General features: G+C 43.7%; 1 protein-coding gene and 1 long non-coding RNA gene across 2 annotated transcripts; both read left to right on the top strand.

Moving 5' to 3' along the window:
- The first annotated feature begins 342 nt into the window (after positions 1–342).
- On the top strand, positions 343–4743 carry LOC134022512 (uncharacterized). The gene is made up of 3 exons (XR_009930650.1): positions 343–496; positions 2009–2334; positions 4612–4743. It is a non-coding gene; the product is annotated as an uncharacterized LOC134022512 (long non-coding RNA).
- Positions 4744–6953: 2210 nt separating this feature from the next.
- rgs17 (regulator of G protein signaling 17) lies at positions 6954–13762 on the top strand. Its single transcript, XM_062464084.1, has 3 exons — positions 6954–7006; positions 7268–7499; positions 7718–13762. Exons 1-3 carry the CDS (start codon positions 6978–6980, stop codon positions 7904–7906), a joined length of 450 nt encoding a protein of 149 aa, XP_062320068.1. The 5' UTR covers positions 6954–6977; the 3' UTR covers positions 7907–13762.
- Positions 13763–14426: the final 664 nt, after the last annotated feature.

A 14426-nucleotide genomic window follows, 5' to 3' on the forward strand; every position in this document is an offset into this window, starting at 1 on the left:
AGTAGGAAACTACTGGAACTCGTACTTCTACACGCATTAGGTCTATAGGTTTGCTATAGGTAAGCTCGTCAATGGGAAATATATTGAAATAGCAGCATTGTTTACTAAATAGTTAACACCGCATGGTTCTCACTTTAAAAATGTCTTGATTTAAAAGCTTTGTTTGTCAAAAGTTTTAACTAGCTTGTAATTAACCCATGATAGTGACACCGAAGCGTGATGAATTTTCCTTATTATTTCTGTGGATATCAATAAAGCAACTGGCTCCCACTGCAGCCTCTGGCCAGTGCGAGGCGAGCTGACAGTGACAGCACGCCTGCGCAGTGTATCCACGGGCTCGCCGTCGGTGGGTGCTGAAGTTGGGCGGATGGAAGAAAAGCAGCGCCGATGGAGATTAAACATCGGGATGCAGATTTATGATGCGATTAGACAAGCATCAACATTAAAACACATTTAAAGTTAACACTATTGGGAACTGACAGTCAGAAATAAAAGGGTAAGATGCAGAATATTCTTTATTCGTGCCATTACAAATGCCCCACTAGCTATCTTGTTAGCACTAGCATGCTAGCTTCAGCTGCCGCCTCCTCTTCGTAGCGAGATAACGGTCTTGGTCGGTCAACAATTTAAAAGTGGGTGTTATTTGTTTTTTGCACATTGTTGATGCGACAGCAGGGCTCTCATTGCTTCCTTGATGTTTAGTATCACAACTGGGTGTTCTATAAATCGGAATAGGCTTTTCTTTGCAAGCTACCTGCAATTACTTGGTTCATCAGATGCTTAGAAGGCGAAGCCCAGCTGCAAGAGACCATGCAAAACACGCCAGGCAACAGCAGCAGCAGGAAAGGGCAGCTAGCTGAATGAGAACAAGACTGTAGTGTAGCTAGTTAATTACATACGGTTTGCACAGGCCTCTAACATGGCAATGAGCTGCAGTAGCTACATGTCACAACGTAATGGTATTGCTTTATGCATTTTGCCATTAATATCAGCTAAGTTTGACTAATTAATTAATTTAGCAGCTGACATGATCATCCACTAGCTAGCGGAGCTTGTTTGGAGCCCAACGCCTGACTTCAATGAGATAAAACCCAATATCCCGGGAAATTCGTCTTGGATCCAGTAGCAAATTTTTGGGTTCCGGTGTAAATGATCTAGGATCCAATACTACCCAACACCAGCCTATCACTATTTTATGGATATTAATCTAGAGCTAGCTCACTTGCTTCTGTTTAATGCTTCACGGATATAAAAACGGCCACTTAAGTGAAGTGACATTGCCCTGATATCAGTTGACTGATTTTTTTAGATGGTCAAGGTAGCATCATGTGTTTTTTTTAGGCACGTTGTTTTTGCCTTCTATCTTACTTATACTGTATCGTAGGCCAGTTATACAGCAATAATATGATATTACTTATATAATTTATGTTGATGTATGATAATTATTGTCACATATGGCACTATTATGTGATGGATTATGGCAATTTCCCAGCATTGAATTCCTGACTGAATTGGTTTCCATCATTAGTTGTGTAGGTCTGCTAATCAAAACAATTGATAAGTCATTTTCAATGTATGTTATATGTTATAATTTAACCTATACCTTCAGCATTAAGCTATTTAACAATAAATATGTTTGCCAGTGTTTTCAATGTTTACTGAAGTAATTACATAATTAATAGATATGCATTGGTCAGCATCATGTAACTTTGCCACTCTTACCGTGAAATTCGTTTTCTGATCTAAGTTTCCATCTAGGATAGTGTGTTGGCTGTGTGCTGTAGGCCCATTTCTGTAAAAAGCGGTGAGGGAAGCGGGCTAGTAATCTGAAGGTTGCCAGTTCGATTCCCGGCCGTGCCAAAAATGACGTTGTGTCCTTGGGCATGGCACTTCACCCTACTTGCCTCGGGGAGAATGTCCCTGTACTTACTGTAAGTCGTTCTGGATAAGAGCGTCTGATAAATGACTAAATGACTAAATGTAAAAAGTCTTCTTGTTTCTGTTTCAGATGTTGTTTTTCTGCTCCCCATTTGCTCAACTCAAACACAAATGGTCCTCTCACTAAGTCCCTCCTGAGCTCCACTGCAGCCCCAGCGGAGAGAGAGAGATAAGGACAAGGGAGAGAGAGAGAAAAGAGAGAAGGAGAGAGTAGGAGAACGAGAGACCTATCCTTCTCAGACTGCGTCTCAGGGATGGTGAGAACACTGTCCTGTAGTGGCCAGTCTGCTTACCTCTCCTGCACCAACCAACCAGCCAGCCTCTGTAGTCAACCTCTCACAACAAAACCATGACTTCTCTGTTCAATCAGATAGTGGAGACTCTCTAATTCACATGGTATGTCCACAGTCCTCTATCGTGTGTATATTTCCAGTCAATACCAACACAAATTTGTGGTAGATTACCTTAGGCCGGTGGCCCTGGTTCATCGGCCATTCAGGTCTTTCACCTTGAGGAAACGTAGTCAAATAGTTGACTGACTGACTGAAACAAAAATGTATGGCGACATTACAGAGTTGATATGCTAATTTGAATCACATCTCATAAGATGGAGATCATGTTAGATAAGAGTATTGTGGAGAGTAGACCTTCCCTTCAAGTGCTCCACTGGTCCACGTTAGACATTCTCTTAAAGAGGTAGCAACACATGGGACTTCCAAGCACTAATGTTTCCAACCCGATGAGGATGTTCTCTTGGTCTAATGGTAAATAAATGTGTAGTATTAGGTTCAGTAACCGATTAGGCCAAATCAAAAGTAGTGTTGTTCTTCATTCACTTACTCTGTCTATTATGGTACAGTGTATCTAACAAAAGATATTCTGAGATTCAATGTATTCTTATGGCCCAGTTGGAGAAAACAAAATTATCTATTGTTGGAGTTGTTACTCTAATAAAAGAGGTTCTATAAGCGGGTTTGGTTGTCCTTGGGTAGGAACCCTTTGTCACGGTTATTTTTTAAACCCAACCGGTTATTGCACTGTGTTCCAATGGGGTTTTGTACACTGACGTCAGAGGAACGCTCTGTAGTTCTAGGTTCTGATAAGACTACAGGGATGGCCCGGTATGGCCATCCATGACTGGACTATGGAGAAAGGTCTGAAGTGTGTTTGTGTTTCCACACAGAGCCCTCACGTATTTGCATGTCTTTTCAGCCCGCAGCCTCCTCCCTCAGCCAGAACAAAGGTGTCCCTTACTGGGTTTTGCATCCATGTGCATGTTTTCCACTGTTCTCCTGCCTCTGGATACTCTGGTACTGAATAACTGATACTCAAGTACTCTGCTCTGGTTTTGCATATGTGTCTGATGCCAGTGGCCTGTGTGGACAGTGACACAGAGCCAGACTTACTCAGATGGGGAACTGCAGTGCCACTGAACGCATTCTTAGGACTAGCCTACAGTACATGCAGGAGGAACCCAGGTTGAAAAATGACTGTGGAGGTAAGATTGTTAGGCTCTCTGTTTGAAGACAGATAGTAGAGAAGGTGTATTGAACGTAATAGATCTGCTTCAAAGATTAGCCGACCAGTATTTAGGGACTTTGTAAGGGTGATATGATGCTGATTAACCCTATTTCAAGAATAACGGGACCTCGATTTTCTGATCGTACGGTCGAGGAGATGGTACAGTGCAATCAGACTGGATTGTCTGTCTTAGAAATGTAGATGGCCATTTTGAAGGGTGAACCAGGCCTTTATTTTTGTTATTGGATGTTGATGGTAAAGCTGATTTTTGTTTGCTCAGCAGCTGTTACCCTCAGTGTGGCTCTACACTCTTATCTAAGCAGTCTAAGAGGGTCAGTGAGTGTCATCTTCTCTGAGCATTGCGGTATTCCTTTCATATAGAGCCTATTTAAGATAGACTTTCACTAAAAACAGATCGACACTGTTAAGCTGATGTGTGTGTGTGTGTGTGTGTCTTGCTCATTCACTGCTGAGATTTGGCTTTGGACCAGAAAAGGCCATCACCAGGAAGGGAATCCTCTATCTCTTTCTTTCTCTTTTTCCTCTTTCTGTCTGTTTGTCTTAGTTTTCTTGTTTTTCATGGCAAAGTTGTAGTGATTTTCAAACCCATACAACAGGCTTAATACCAATACGTGACATACGAAATGCTGTACAATACCACTACAGTGTTAATAAATTAGAGAATAAAGAGATTTGTAGAGATAGAGATTAAAAAAAAAGATAAAAAAAAGGGAGGGTGAGATTGCATAAAATGTGATTTTTTTCCATTGATGGCAGGGTTGTATGTTATGGCTGACATGCCTGACCTACACATGAGTGAATACAGTTAAGGTCAACTGTGGGCAGCAGGGCCAGACTGACCCTCAATCCTAGATCTGGCCTGTGACTCTTCTATTTATTTATGCATTACTGTAATATGTCCCTTTAACTTTGGAGTTGAAATGTTCATAGCACTCACACACACACTCTACTCAGTTGTAAATGTGTATTTTTCTCAAAGTAAATAATACCGTGATTGCATTGAAGGTATTTGTGTTTGGTGTGTTCTCATCCAGCGATAGCTCACAAAGGCGTCTGCAATAGCTGCAATTGTTGATAGTTGATAACTAGTTATAACCTGTGTGTGTATGTGTGTGTGTGTGTGCCTTCTAGCTCCGCAGTGTAAGTGGAGTTGAGATGAGGAAACGGCAGCAGGCCCACATCGAAGGCCCCCCCCAGGCGTCCGGACAGCCCAGGCCCAATACCTGCTGCCTCTGCTGGTGTGGCTGCTGCAAATGTCTCTGGTAGGTCACAGCTCGTTGTTCTGGTTCTGGAAGGCTACGTAGGTCCTGTGTTCTCTCCTGAATGCGGGAGAACACCTAGAGCCAACAGTGGTGAACAGGTGAAGGTGAAAGTTCATCTCATTGTATAATAAAATGCTGATATATATCATTTTGGCATAACAATGAAAGAATCCTCTCAAAAAGTGTTCAAAAGGGTTCCTTTTGAACGCTGGTTCAACCAAGAAATGGTTCTTTCTAACTAGATAAATAAGGTTCTTCTGTTGTTGCTTGTTTCTAAGTCAAAGCCTTTTTGGGTCTGCTTACTTGGAGGTACCTAAATTACAATTCTTACTTATTTCTGGTCACTTGTCATTTCTCTGTTTCCATTGCATCCCTTACTGGCAATGTGCAACTTTTATCAACTCAAGAAATCCTGATCAGCCGCTGACGTGTGACGTTAAAATGTTTTGTTGGGCTTTTTCAATGTGATTATGTTTGAATGCAAAACTCGACAATATAACGGCTTCCAATTTGCATATGATGCAGAGATTACATTGATAAGACTTCCTGTTGAATTGCGTCAGAGTTGGTGAGTCATTGTCTACACAAGACGGCAGACTTGGTTGTATCCGGTTGGAGTTGCTACTATTGTCTAAACTCCTAAGTGTGATGCTTTGTGTGTCACTAACTCAGACTCAAAGGCACTCGTCCAACTTAGATTATCTGGTGCTTCAGCACTAATAGTTCTGGAGATAACGACAATATTGAAAGGGCCACAGCCAAGCAGGACAAGCCTTGTGCTTGTGCTTCTCCAGCCTCCCTTGCCCCCCCTAGGCGCTCCAGCCCTCCCCCTGCCCCCCTACACGTCCACCTCCCTTTTCCCCTGCACGTTTTTTTGGCTTCCACTGCCTCCCTCCCGCTCCCTTTCAGCCCCCTCGCCTCCTCGTCCTCCCTCAGCTTCCACCCTACTCTTTCACAGCATCCCCCTCTGCCCCCCCCCCCCCCTGCTTGGGGGTGGCCTTATCTAGTCAAGGAGCAGCTATTTCCATCATCACATCACATGCAAAACAGCTGTGAAGAACATGCTGTATATTTAGAGCGTTGGGTGCATGCAGGGAGCCCGTGGCTGACTAGCCCATTACTCTGACACAATGGACACTTTGATGGAGATGCAAGGAGGAAGTGAATATTCGCCACTGTGGCGTCCAAAATAGACTCCTCAATAAGACTGGTCATGTGTGGTCACAGATAAACATACTGTGGATTTACTACAGTTGATGCTACTTGGGGTGACCGACGGCTTGCATGGCTCAGTCAAGGCTCATTTGTGATCCGCAAGCATGAACTGTGTGGTTCTGCTTAACCAAGTAGTCTTTTTTGTCCGATAACAACGAGGCCCGATCACATAGCTTTCCTCTGGTGGCCTCTCTTCTCCAGCAGCTTGGTCAACATGGTCCAGACACGTGGATCCTCTGCAAGGAGTTTAATCATTAGACTAAAGAGCAGATCTGGCTCTATCAGGCCCAACAGACCCGGGCCTCAGTACAAGTTAGATCAGGAGTCAGTTCTTCTCACTGGGCCTCTTAAGCTCTCTGGTGGTGTGAAGGACAAAGGCAGTGTCAGATCAGTGTGAGATTCCAAGAGAACTATGTGTGTGTGTGTGTGTGTCTGTGGGTATGTGTGTGTGTGTTTGTGTAGCAAGAGAATGGTAGTAGAGATCATTGTGGTCTGCCAGGATCAGGTCACTGCTGAAGAAGGAAGAGAGAGATGGGAAAAGGAGGTCAGTTAGCTAGTCAGGCCCAAGGCTGGGAGCACATGAGTGCTGGAGCAGAGGCGTCACACACAACACAGCATAACATGGCTAGAAGTAGCATGGCATAGCATAGCATAGCATAGCATAGCATAGCATAGCATAGCATAGTGGACCTCAATAGACATGAGTCTGTCAGGTGTTTTCAAAGCTCGGTGGCAGAGTGAACGTCCAGGGCAAGTTGAGCACTGACTAACTCAACTTGTTTTTTGTTGTTAAAGAAGTATTTTGGGGCATTATTTACGCTGGACAGTTTGTAGGTGAAGTGTCGCATGGAAGGCAGGGAGCGAGAGAGGGGCAGACACACGGCAAAGGGGCCATGTCTGGGTTTGAACCCAGGCCGCTACCAGGGGCGCCTTGTGGTTCTTTAAAGAAGGTGGCCTGTGCTGTCATGTTCCAGCCGTAATGATTCCTGTGTGTCCTGTTGCAGGACTGAGGACCGGAGGATGGACAGTATCGAAGCCACAGAGGAGCAGTAAGTCCCAGCTCCTCTCCCTGTGTTCGTGTGAGAGCACAAAGCTTCTTTTGATTGGCCGACCATGCTGTCACTCACTGGTTCAGTACAGTGGGCTGTCTGAGTTATGGCTTGGTTGAGTCTCACCATGTGCTTGTTGTCACGGAAACATAATGGAAGTGTATGCATTACAATGCAACTCAAAGCAGATTACCCAAATACGAACAGAAGTTAATTTAGTTCATGTTTTTTTTGTTTGTGTGTGTGTTTCTATGCGCCCAGGCACCCTAGTCTAGAAGAGCTGGTGTCCTGGGCGCGGAGCTTTGAGATGATGATGCGTTCGTCCGAGGGGCGGGAGCTGTTCAGTGAGTTCCTGCGTTCCGAGTACAGCGAGGAGAACCTGCTGTTCTGGCTGGCCTGCGAGGATCTGAAGAAGGAGACCAACCCCACAGCTGTGGAAGAAAAGGCCAGGATCATTTATGAGGACTACGTCTCCATTCTGTCCCCTAAAGAGGTACAGGATGTGGATTAGGGACAAGGGAACGGATGGATGGTTAGATGGATGGATGGATGAATACATAGAGAGATGGATAGATGGATGCATGGATAAAGACAAGGACCATGGTAAAAGTGAATGAGGGCGTAAGGGAGTGAATGGATCAATGTACCCGGAGTGAACATTTCAGCACTTTGCGGTTTCTTAATGTGAGAGCCTGCCGTTCGTCCCCCCAGGTCAGCCTGGACTCTCGGGTCCGAGAAGGCATCAACCAGACCCTGGCCGAGCCCAGCAACCTCATGTACGAGGAGGCTCAGCTTCAGATCTACACCCTGATGCACCGCGACTCCTTCCCCCGCTTCCTCAACTCCTCCGTCTACAGAGACCTGCTGGACGGCCGGAGACGCTCCTGCCTGGACACTTAAAGGCACGCCACAGCGACCCTGCCCCCCCCACCCCCCAACCACCCTCCGAGACGACTACTTCTGCTACCGCCCCCCCCCCCCCCCACCCCCCGAGGGAGCCGCCGGAGCCGGGTTTGCTCTCTCCTTTTATTGAAAAGACATGGAGAGAGAAAAACGAGAGAGAAAGAGTGGATGGTGGAAGCAGTGGTCCAGTGTGTGCTGGCCTGTCTGTCTGTCTGGTGGGCTCTGCTGGCCTTCCTCTGTCTGTCTGTATGACTGTGTGGACCGGGACCAGAACGCCATCCCCCTCAGGCTACTGGGACAAAGAGATGGACAAACCCACTACTTCTGTACTGTATACAGCTCTCCTCCTCTCTCTCTTTCTCTCTTTCTCTATATATCTCTCTGTCTCTCTGCCATTCTTTCTCAGATATCTACACCATGCCTCAGGCTGAAGTTGTTAGTTTTTTTTTCCAGTAGAGGGTGTGGCTCCTGAGTGACTGAGGCAGTAGGGCTTGACCGTGGGTCAACCATTTCTAGAACCCCCTGACTGTGCATGAAACAAGGTTCTAAATATTATCTCTATCAAGGTTCTCTATCCCTCTCTCTCTCCCTAATCTCTCCGTCTCTGATCTCTTAGCTTGGCGTTTTTTCAACCGCAGACTGAAAAAGGTTCTAGAACATTGAGATGTGTCTGACGATCTTAACGTCTGACCTGGGAGCCTCGTCTCCCTCTAGCGCTGTCCCTCCCAATGCAGAGTCACACAGAGTGCACTCCACCCTTTTAGCTTGTCCTTGTTTTATTGAGAAAGTCAAAGGCCATACAGCAGCGTTGTCCGTCGGTCCGTCCATCTGTCCGTCCATCGCAGCACTTTCCTTCTTTACAATTCTATGTGTGGGAGAAGTAAGGGCTAGAATTGTGGTTGGGCAGCTACATGTTTTATGAACTTTACTTTCCACGGAGAAAAATCACAATGCCTTTTACAGTATGTACATGCGAGCATGGGCAGCATGGAAGCTGCCAGTGTCTGGAAACGACTTCGCTTTAACCGTGTCCTCCCTCCCTCCCTCCTCCCCCCCGCCTCACCCCACCCTCTCCTTTTTAGACCCTCCCCCTCTGACTCAAGCACAGGTAGGGAGCCACTGCTGGAGAAAAAAACAAATCTTAACACCAAGACAATAAATCATTATTAACTCCTTCAATTTCTAGATGAAGAGAGTTTCAACAGTTTACTTTGTAGTTTTATATTGTATATATATTATAATATAGAGATGGTAATCACAATGCCTTGTTTTTTAAGGTCATATATGAGATGAAAGTGTTTATAATTAGGAGCGAGTGGTCAGTTACTAGACAGTAGGAGGTTTGACTGTGGTAGCAAGGTTGGAGTGACCCTAGCTGTGGACTGACTACTGGGTCAGTATCCTGATGGACCAGCCCAGAGAACCAGCACCTAGGTACAAGCCCAGTACCAGCCCACTGTAGTGAAGGACAAGGAGGTCTGAGACTCCTCTGGTTTACCAGCTGTGGATGTGTGTGAAAGTGCGTGTACATATTTATGTATATGAGTCTGTACGAGTGTGTGTATGAGTGTGTGTGCATGCCAGGCAGGTGTTTGGTAGTTCAGTGTCTGTTCTCCAGGACAAGTGAAGGGACTTGCCACTCACGCTTGCCCTGCCCTCCTCTCCTCTCCCACAACTGGCCAAAATACACTTAAGACTTGACGGGGGGCAGTGTTGTATTCCTAATGTTGCCAACATGCAGGACATTTATTATTATTACGTGTGTAAACATACTGAACATTTTCCTACATTTTGAAGAGGGTCTTGACATTGTTCCAACATAGAAGTTTGAAGCAGGACATGTTTAGGACAATGACCTGACATTGAAGCAAGATGAACTACATTTCTGATAAAACATGAAGAACTCAGCAGTGAGTCCATGTCCATCTCTAGAGAGTGAGACTTGTTGTGTTGTAGCTTGCTAGCTAACCTAGCGTGAAAGGTTCTGAAGAGTTCTTGGAACAGTGCCACGTTGGTGTGAGTATTACCTTGATACTGCCACCCTGTTGATCTACCTGAAGTTCGTGTTGCCAAGGCCAGCCCATAGTTCATCCAACACTCTCACAGACTCACTACTAAAGTGCAATTTGATCAAATTATAGTCTGAAGTCTTTTACTTTTGTGCTCCTCCACGTTGGTGAAAGTATTGTGTACCCTAATGGTGACAGCCATTTCGAACATCCTACAATTACTGTAAAACCCCCGATATCTTTCCTCACATTTAGCCACTTATGTAGGCCTACTTTTAGATTTGTGGAGGCCCATGTTCGCTGGCAATAGAGTGCTTATGTATGCAGTACATATAGTCCACAGGTCATGAATGGAGACAACGAAGCGCTGTGCATGCACCACAGTAGTTGGAAGTGATGTAGCTCTACTTAGGTAACTGGCGGTGTGTTCGTCCAGACCGGGCAGCCTGTGGACTCGAGGCCCGTCGTGTTCCCCCGTAGCCCCTGTCTCCCCAGAATGTTACACCAAGCAGACCAGGAAATCAAGGTGCAATCGAAGCCAAGTTTACATTTACATGGTGGTGAGCAGTGGTCCTGGAACAGTGTGAGGAACCCAGAGATTAGGGTGGAGGTTGCTTTTGTCTTTGCCTGACAAACCCTTTCGGATTAAGAGTGTTTAAGCAGACAGGTGGAGAGTGAAGGGGCTGAGGTCAGCTGGTTATCTCCCCCTCCACCTTGAACGACATTGTGATTTTTACTCGGTGCCAGAAAGAAACAGTTAGAGTTAGTTTTATCGGCATTTCAACATTGATTTTACAAGCAATGACGTGAAGTGTACTACGCAGTGTCACCGGTCTTGAATTGGTTGACTTTTTGGGAATTCAGAATAAGTGGCTGTGGGCTTTTATTGACGAAGAGGTATAGAAGAGGAGTGAGACGACAGCCAGAATCTCAGCTGTCGTCCACGTGCTGGTTTTCCTCCTGTACAGAGTCTGTCTGTGGGATGTTTCACTACCTCTCATGTTGGTTATTTATTTCACTTCATAGTCGTCAAATGTACTCGTTGTTTTTAGATCTACTTGAAGCCTAACACTGTAAACAAAAATGTGCACAGAAATATATATGTACCGAGAGGGTGGAGCGAGATTAGCCAATTTGTTTTCTTTGTTTTTTTTAGTTTGTTTGTTTAATTGTATTCAGCTGAACTAGATTTTTAGATCTATATAAATAATTCAGGAAATACACTGTCTAAGGGCTAATCCATTTTGCCTATGCAAATCTGTTACTGTGGAGATGAGGGGAAGGGCCAAGCTGAGGTACCTTTCAGATGGAGTAGATGGAACAAGGTTTACATTGCCCTCTGCTGATAGTCTTCAATCTTATTCAGCAAAAATGTACGCTTATATATTTGTTTCTATATAAATATTATAACTAGTAATATACAGAGAAAATAGTATATATATATATATATATATATGCCTTGGTTATGAAAAAAGACACCTTCATGAAAAACAAATAAATTTGTTGTTGTTTCTGACCTGTGTTCTGAGATCTGGGCTGAACGACTCATGACTGGAAGATGTACCTGAATATACCTAAAGACCACAACCCATCCTTCACACGCCTGCCCATGCACAAACACATGACTACCCAATGACTGGAATACACACCTGCTTACGACCCAGACACATCTAACTACATTCAAGACATGCTTGGATATCCACTGACTGGAGGATGAGCCTCATGACTGCTATAGCATCCAACCTATCAGCTCCATTTCCTGACATACTTCAAAACCCACTGTTTCCCCTCAGTCCCAGGAGCTTGTGCGTGTGATAAAAGCCACCTGATGTTATCATTGATATTCGTATTCTGCAATGCTATTGTCCATTTCAGGTTCAAAACCATAATGATAATCAGTGGTGCTTACAGTGGCGTTTGTTCTGGAGTGTTGAAGGGCTATTTCAGACGTGAAAGCCTAGCGGAGATGTTGAAAACACCAGTCGCAAGCAGAGATATCTACCTCTTGGTTGCCAGATCCTGTGAAAGCCCTCTATCTGGCATATTATAATGTGTTTTAAACACGTTCATAAAACACCACAGAGACAACTGTTGATAGAGTCAGGGTGACAGGAGACAGGTGATCATGGTAATGGAGCAGGTTTGTCCTCCACAACGCTGATGACATGCAGTAGATTTTGATGGAAGTGATTGGATGGATCTCCATACAGACTATATATGTACAATAATTATAGAGGGAAATTGGAATGTCAGAGTTCCCCTCGATTTTTCATCATACCATTTTTTCCTCATGGCCATAATATGGTGTACTATAAATGTAAAATACATCACTGTTTAAAAACATGCCAATGTAGCTACATTCAATCAGACTGACCTTGCCGTAATTTCCGTGTGAACTTTTCTCTTGTCATCACATGAGGTTGATGAATCATTGTTATATGAAATTGCATGGTAATGTCAGGGAGACAGCTCTTCTGTGTCTCTTAGCTAACCCTCAAGTGCTGGAGCAGGCCAGGACCAACCCTAACCCTAACCCAGAGGCTATAGACACCAAAGCCTGAATCTTAACGGGTCCATTTGAAACGTATGGCACGACTACAAGGACCCTTATTTCGTCGTGTTACTTCTGTGAGAGGGCACCATTACAGCTGTGTCTTGTTCTAAGATAGCGTTCATTTTGTACAGGTATTTGGTTGAAGAGTTTTCTTCAATGCACACAACTGACAAGGCAATCACACTCTGTTTATTGATTTCGATGCCTGGACCTCCTATCTCCCCCTGTCTCCATGGAGATTATTTACGGCCTATCCCAAGACAAAACAACTCTTTTAAAGTCACTTGAGTGATTGAAAGTGATATTTTTTATTCAGCATGCTTTTGCTAAATGAAATAATAATTCAGTTATTTACCATAAACAATACTGTATAAGTATATATTAAAGTACTGCAGTATGCAGACAATTAGTAATGTTGGAACCCTTTTGAGAGGTTTATATTTTACTTCTAGTATGTTTCACTAATATATACAATATGAATATTGAATTCTTTTTGAGTGTGTTCTTATAGATTGCCTGAATGACTGAAACCCTCTTTATATTAATGAGAATAGGTCATAGTTGATCACTTCAGACAGAATGACAGAATTTAGTTGCATGATTTTACTGAGTAACCTTTAACAACCTAAAGGCCATTTTAAGTGTTTGAAATCTATGACTTCAACTGTCTAGACGGCATCCAGAAAGGTTGTTGCACAACAACTTCTGGTGACTATGAACATTTATTTCTGTTTATCAAGACAAGGGTCTAGAATGAGTCTATTAAAGTCCATGTAACTGATCTAGCTGTATGATATGATGTAACTTTTTATGAGCTGCTAAATGATCTTGCCATGGAATAGTAATCAAGGTAAACATGAGATTATGTAAATATCACTTAGGGCTTTACATATTCATGATTGAGTATGTTCATTGACCAGATACATTTTCAAGCTCCAAACTGACCTATAAATGAGTGACTGACAGTTTGTTCACCATCTTTAGAGACTCGACTTTACTCCAGAATGGTTGTGTTGCCTCCTGAGAACATTAATCTTCAGCAGAACAGATCGATCCTCTCCAGCGAACCTTCTGTTTTCATAGAATGGCCCTAGGCTCTTTAGAGAATGTTCTATTCAATAGAACAGATATATCATCTCTTGAGAATGTTCTCTTCAATTGAGCGCTTCTGTCCTTTTCTACGAGGTGGGACATGTCCCAGTAGACATGTTGAGAGAGACCCCTGGTCGTTGTCGCTTTTACAGAAGTGAAACCACTAAAACTCCTGCAATAGGGTGCAGAGTTGCCAAACGTTCTCCTGTTGCCTGAAGTCTTTCTTTGCTAGAATGTGCCAAAACACTGACTGTAAGGTGAACCGGCCTTCTCTGATCTCAACACAGGGGAAGAGAGGAACTCTCTTGTTAAACAGTGTGGTTTCTTTTCTTGCATTTAAGATTTTTGCTACAAACAAACACAACCCAGATTAAATCAACATCCCTCAACTCTTTTTGGTTGGCTTGTGTTGCCCTCTTTAGATGAAAGCTGAAGATGAAACGTGGGCCTGTTACTTGACTTTTCCTCTAAGAGCAAACATGGCAACCCTTTCACACTAGTGAACACATTTGTCACTGAGGTTTTCACAGGGATGATACACCCATGTACAGAAGGAGATATGTTCTGAGAAAATTAGTAATATTTTTGACAAGCACTGAACACTGGTGGTGTGTTTACCTGATGGGTCAACATGGGAGACATTTTATGGCTCAGCACTGAACACCTGTGCTCCCCACCTAAGACCCGAATGATAAACAATATATAAAAGATTTTGAGGAATACCTATCAGGTAATAATGAAATTGTAACGTTTGTGTCAAAAGATATGCTATTCACTATTGCTGTTTAATTGTTTTGTATTGTTTTTATTTATTTTAACTGGTCTATATTTCATTAGTTCTTTTATAACTCAAAAATACAGT

The sequence above is a fragment of the Osmerus eperlanus genome, chromosome 6, assembly GCF_963692335.1.
Source record: "Osmerus eperlanus chromosome 6, fOsmEpe2.1, whole genome shotgun sequence".
In the NCBI taxonomy this organism is placed as follows: Eukaryota; Metazoa; Chordata; class Actinopteri; order Osmeriformes; family Osmeridae; genus Osmerus; species Osmerus eperlanus.

Excerpts from the sequence above, each read along its gene's own strand:
- rgs17 (XM_062464084.1), top strand. The coding sequence starts at position 6,978 with ATGGACAGTATCGAAGCCACAGAGGAGCA. Across the intron at positions 7,007-7,267 it reads ATCGAAGCCACAGAGGAGCA|GCACCCTAGTCTAGAAGAGC; the intron begins GTAAGTCCCAGC and ends CTATGCGCCCAG. Across the intron at positions 7,500-7,717 it reads CCATTCTGTCCCCTAAAGAG|GTCAGCCTGGACTCTCGGGT; the intron begins GTACAGGATGTG and ends TCGTCCCCCCAG.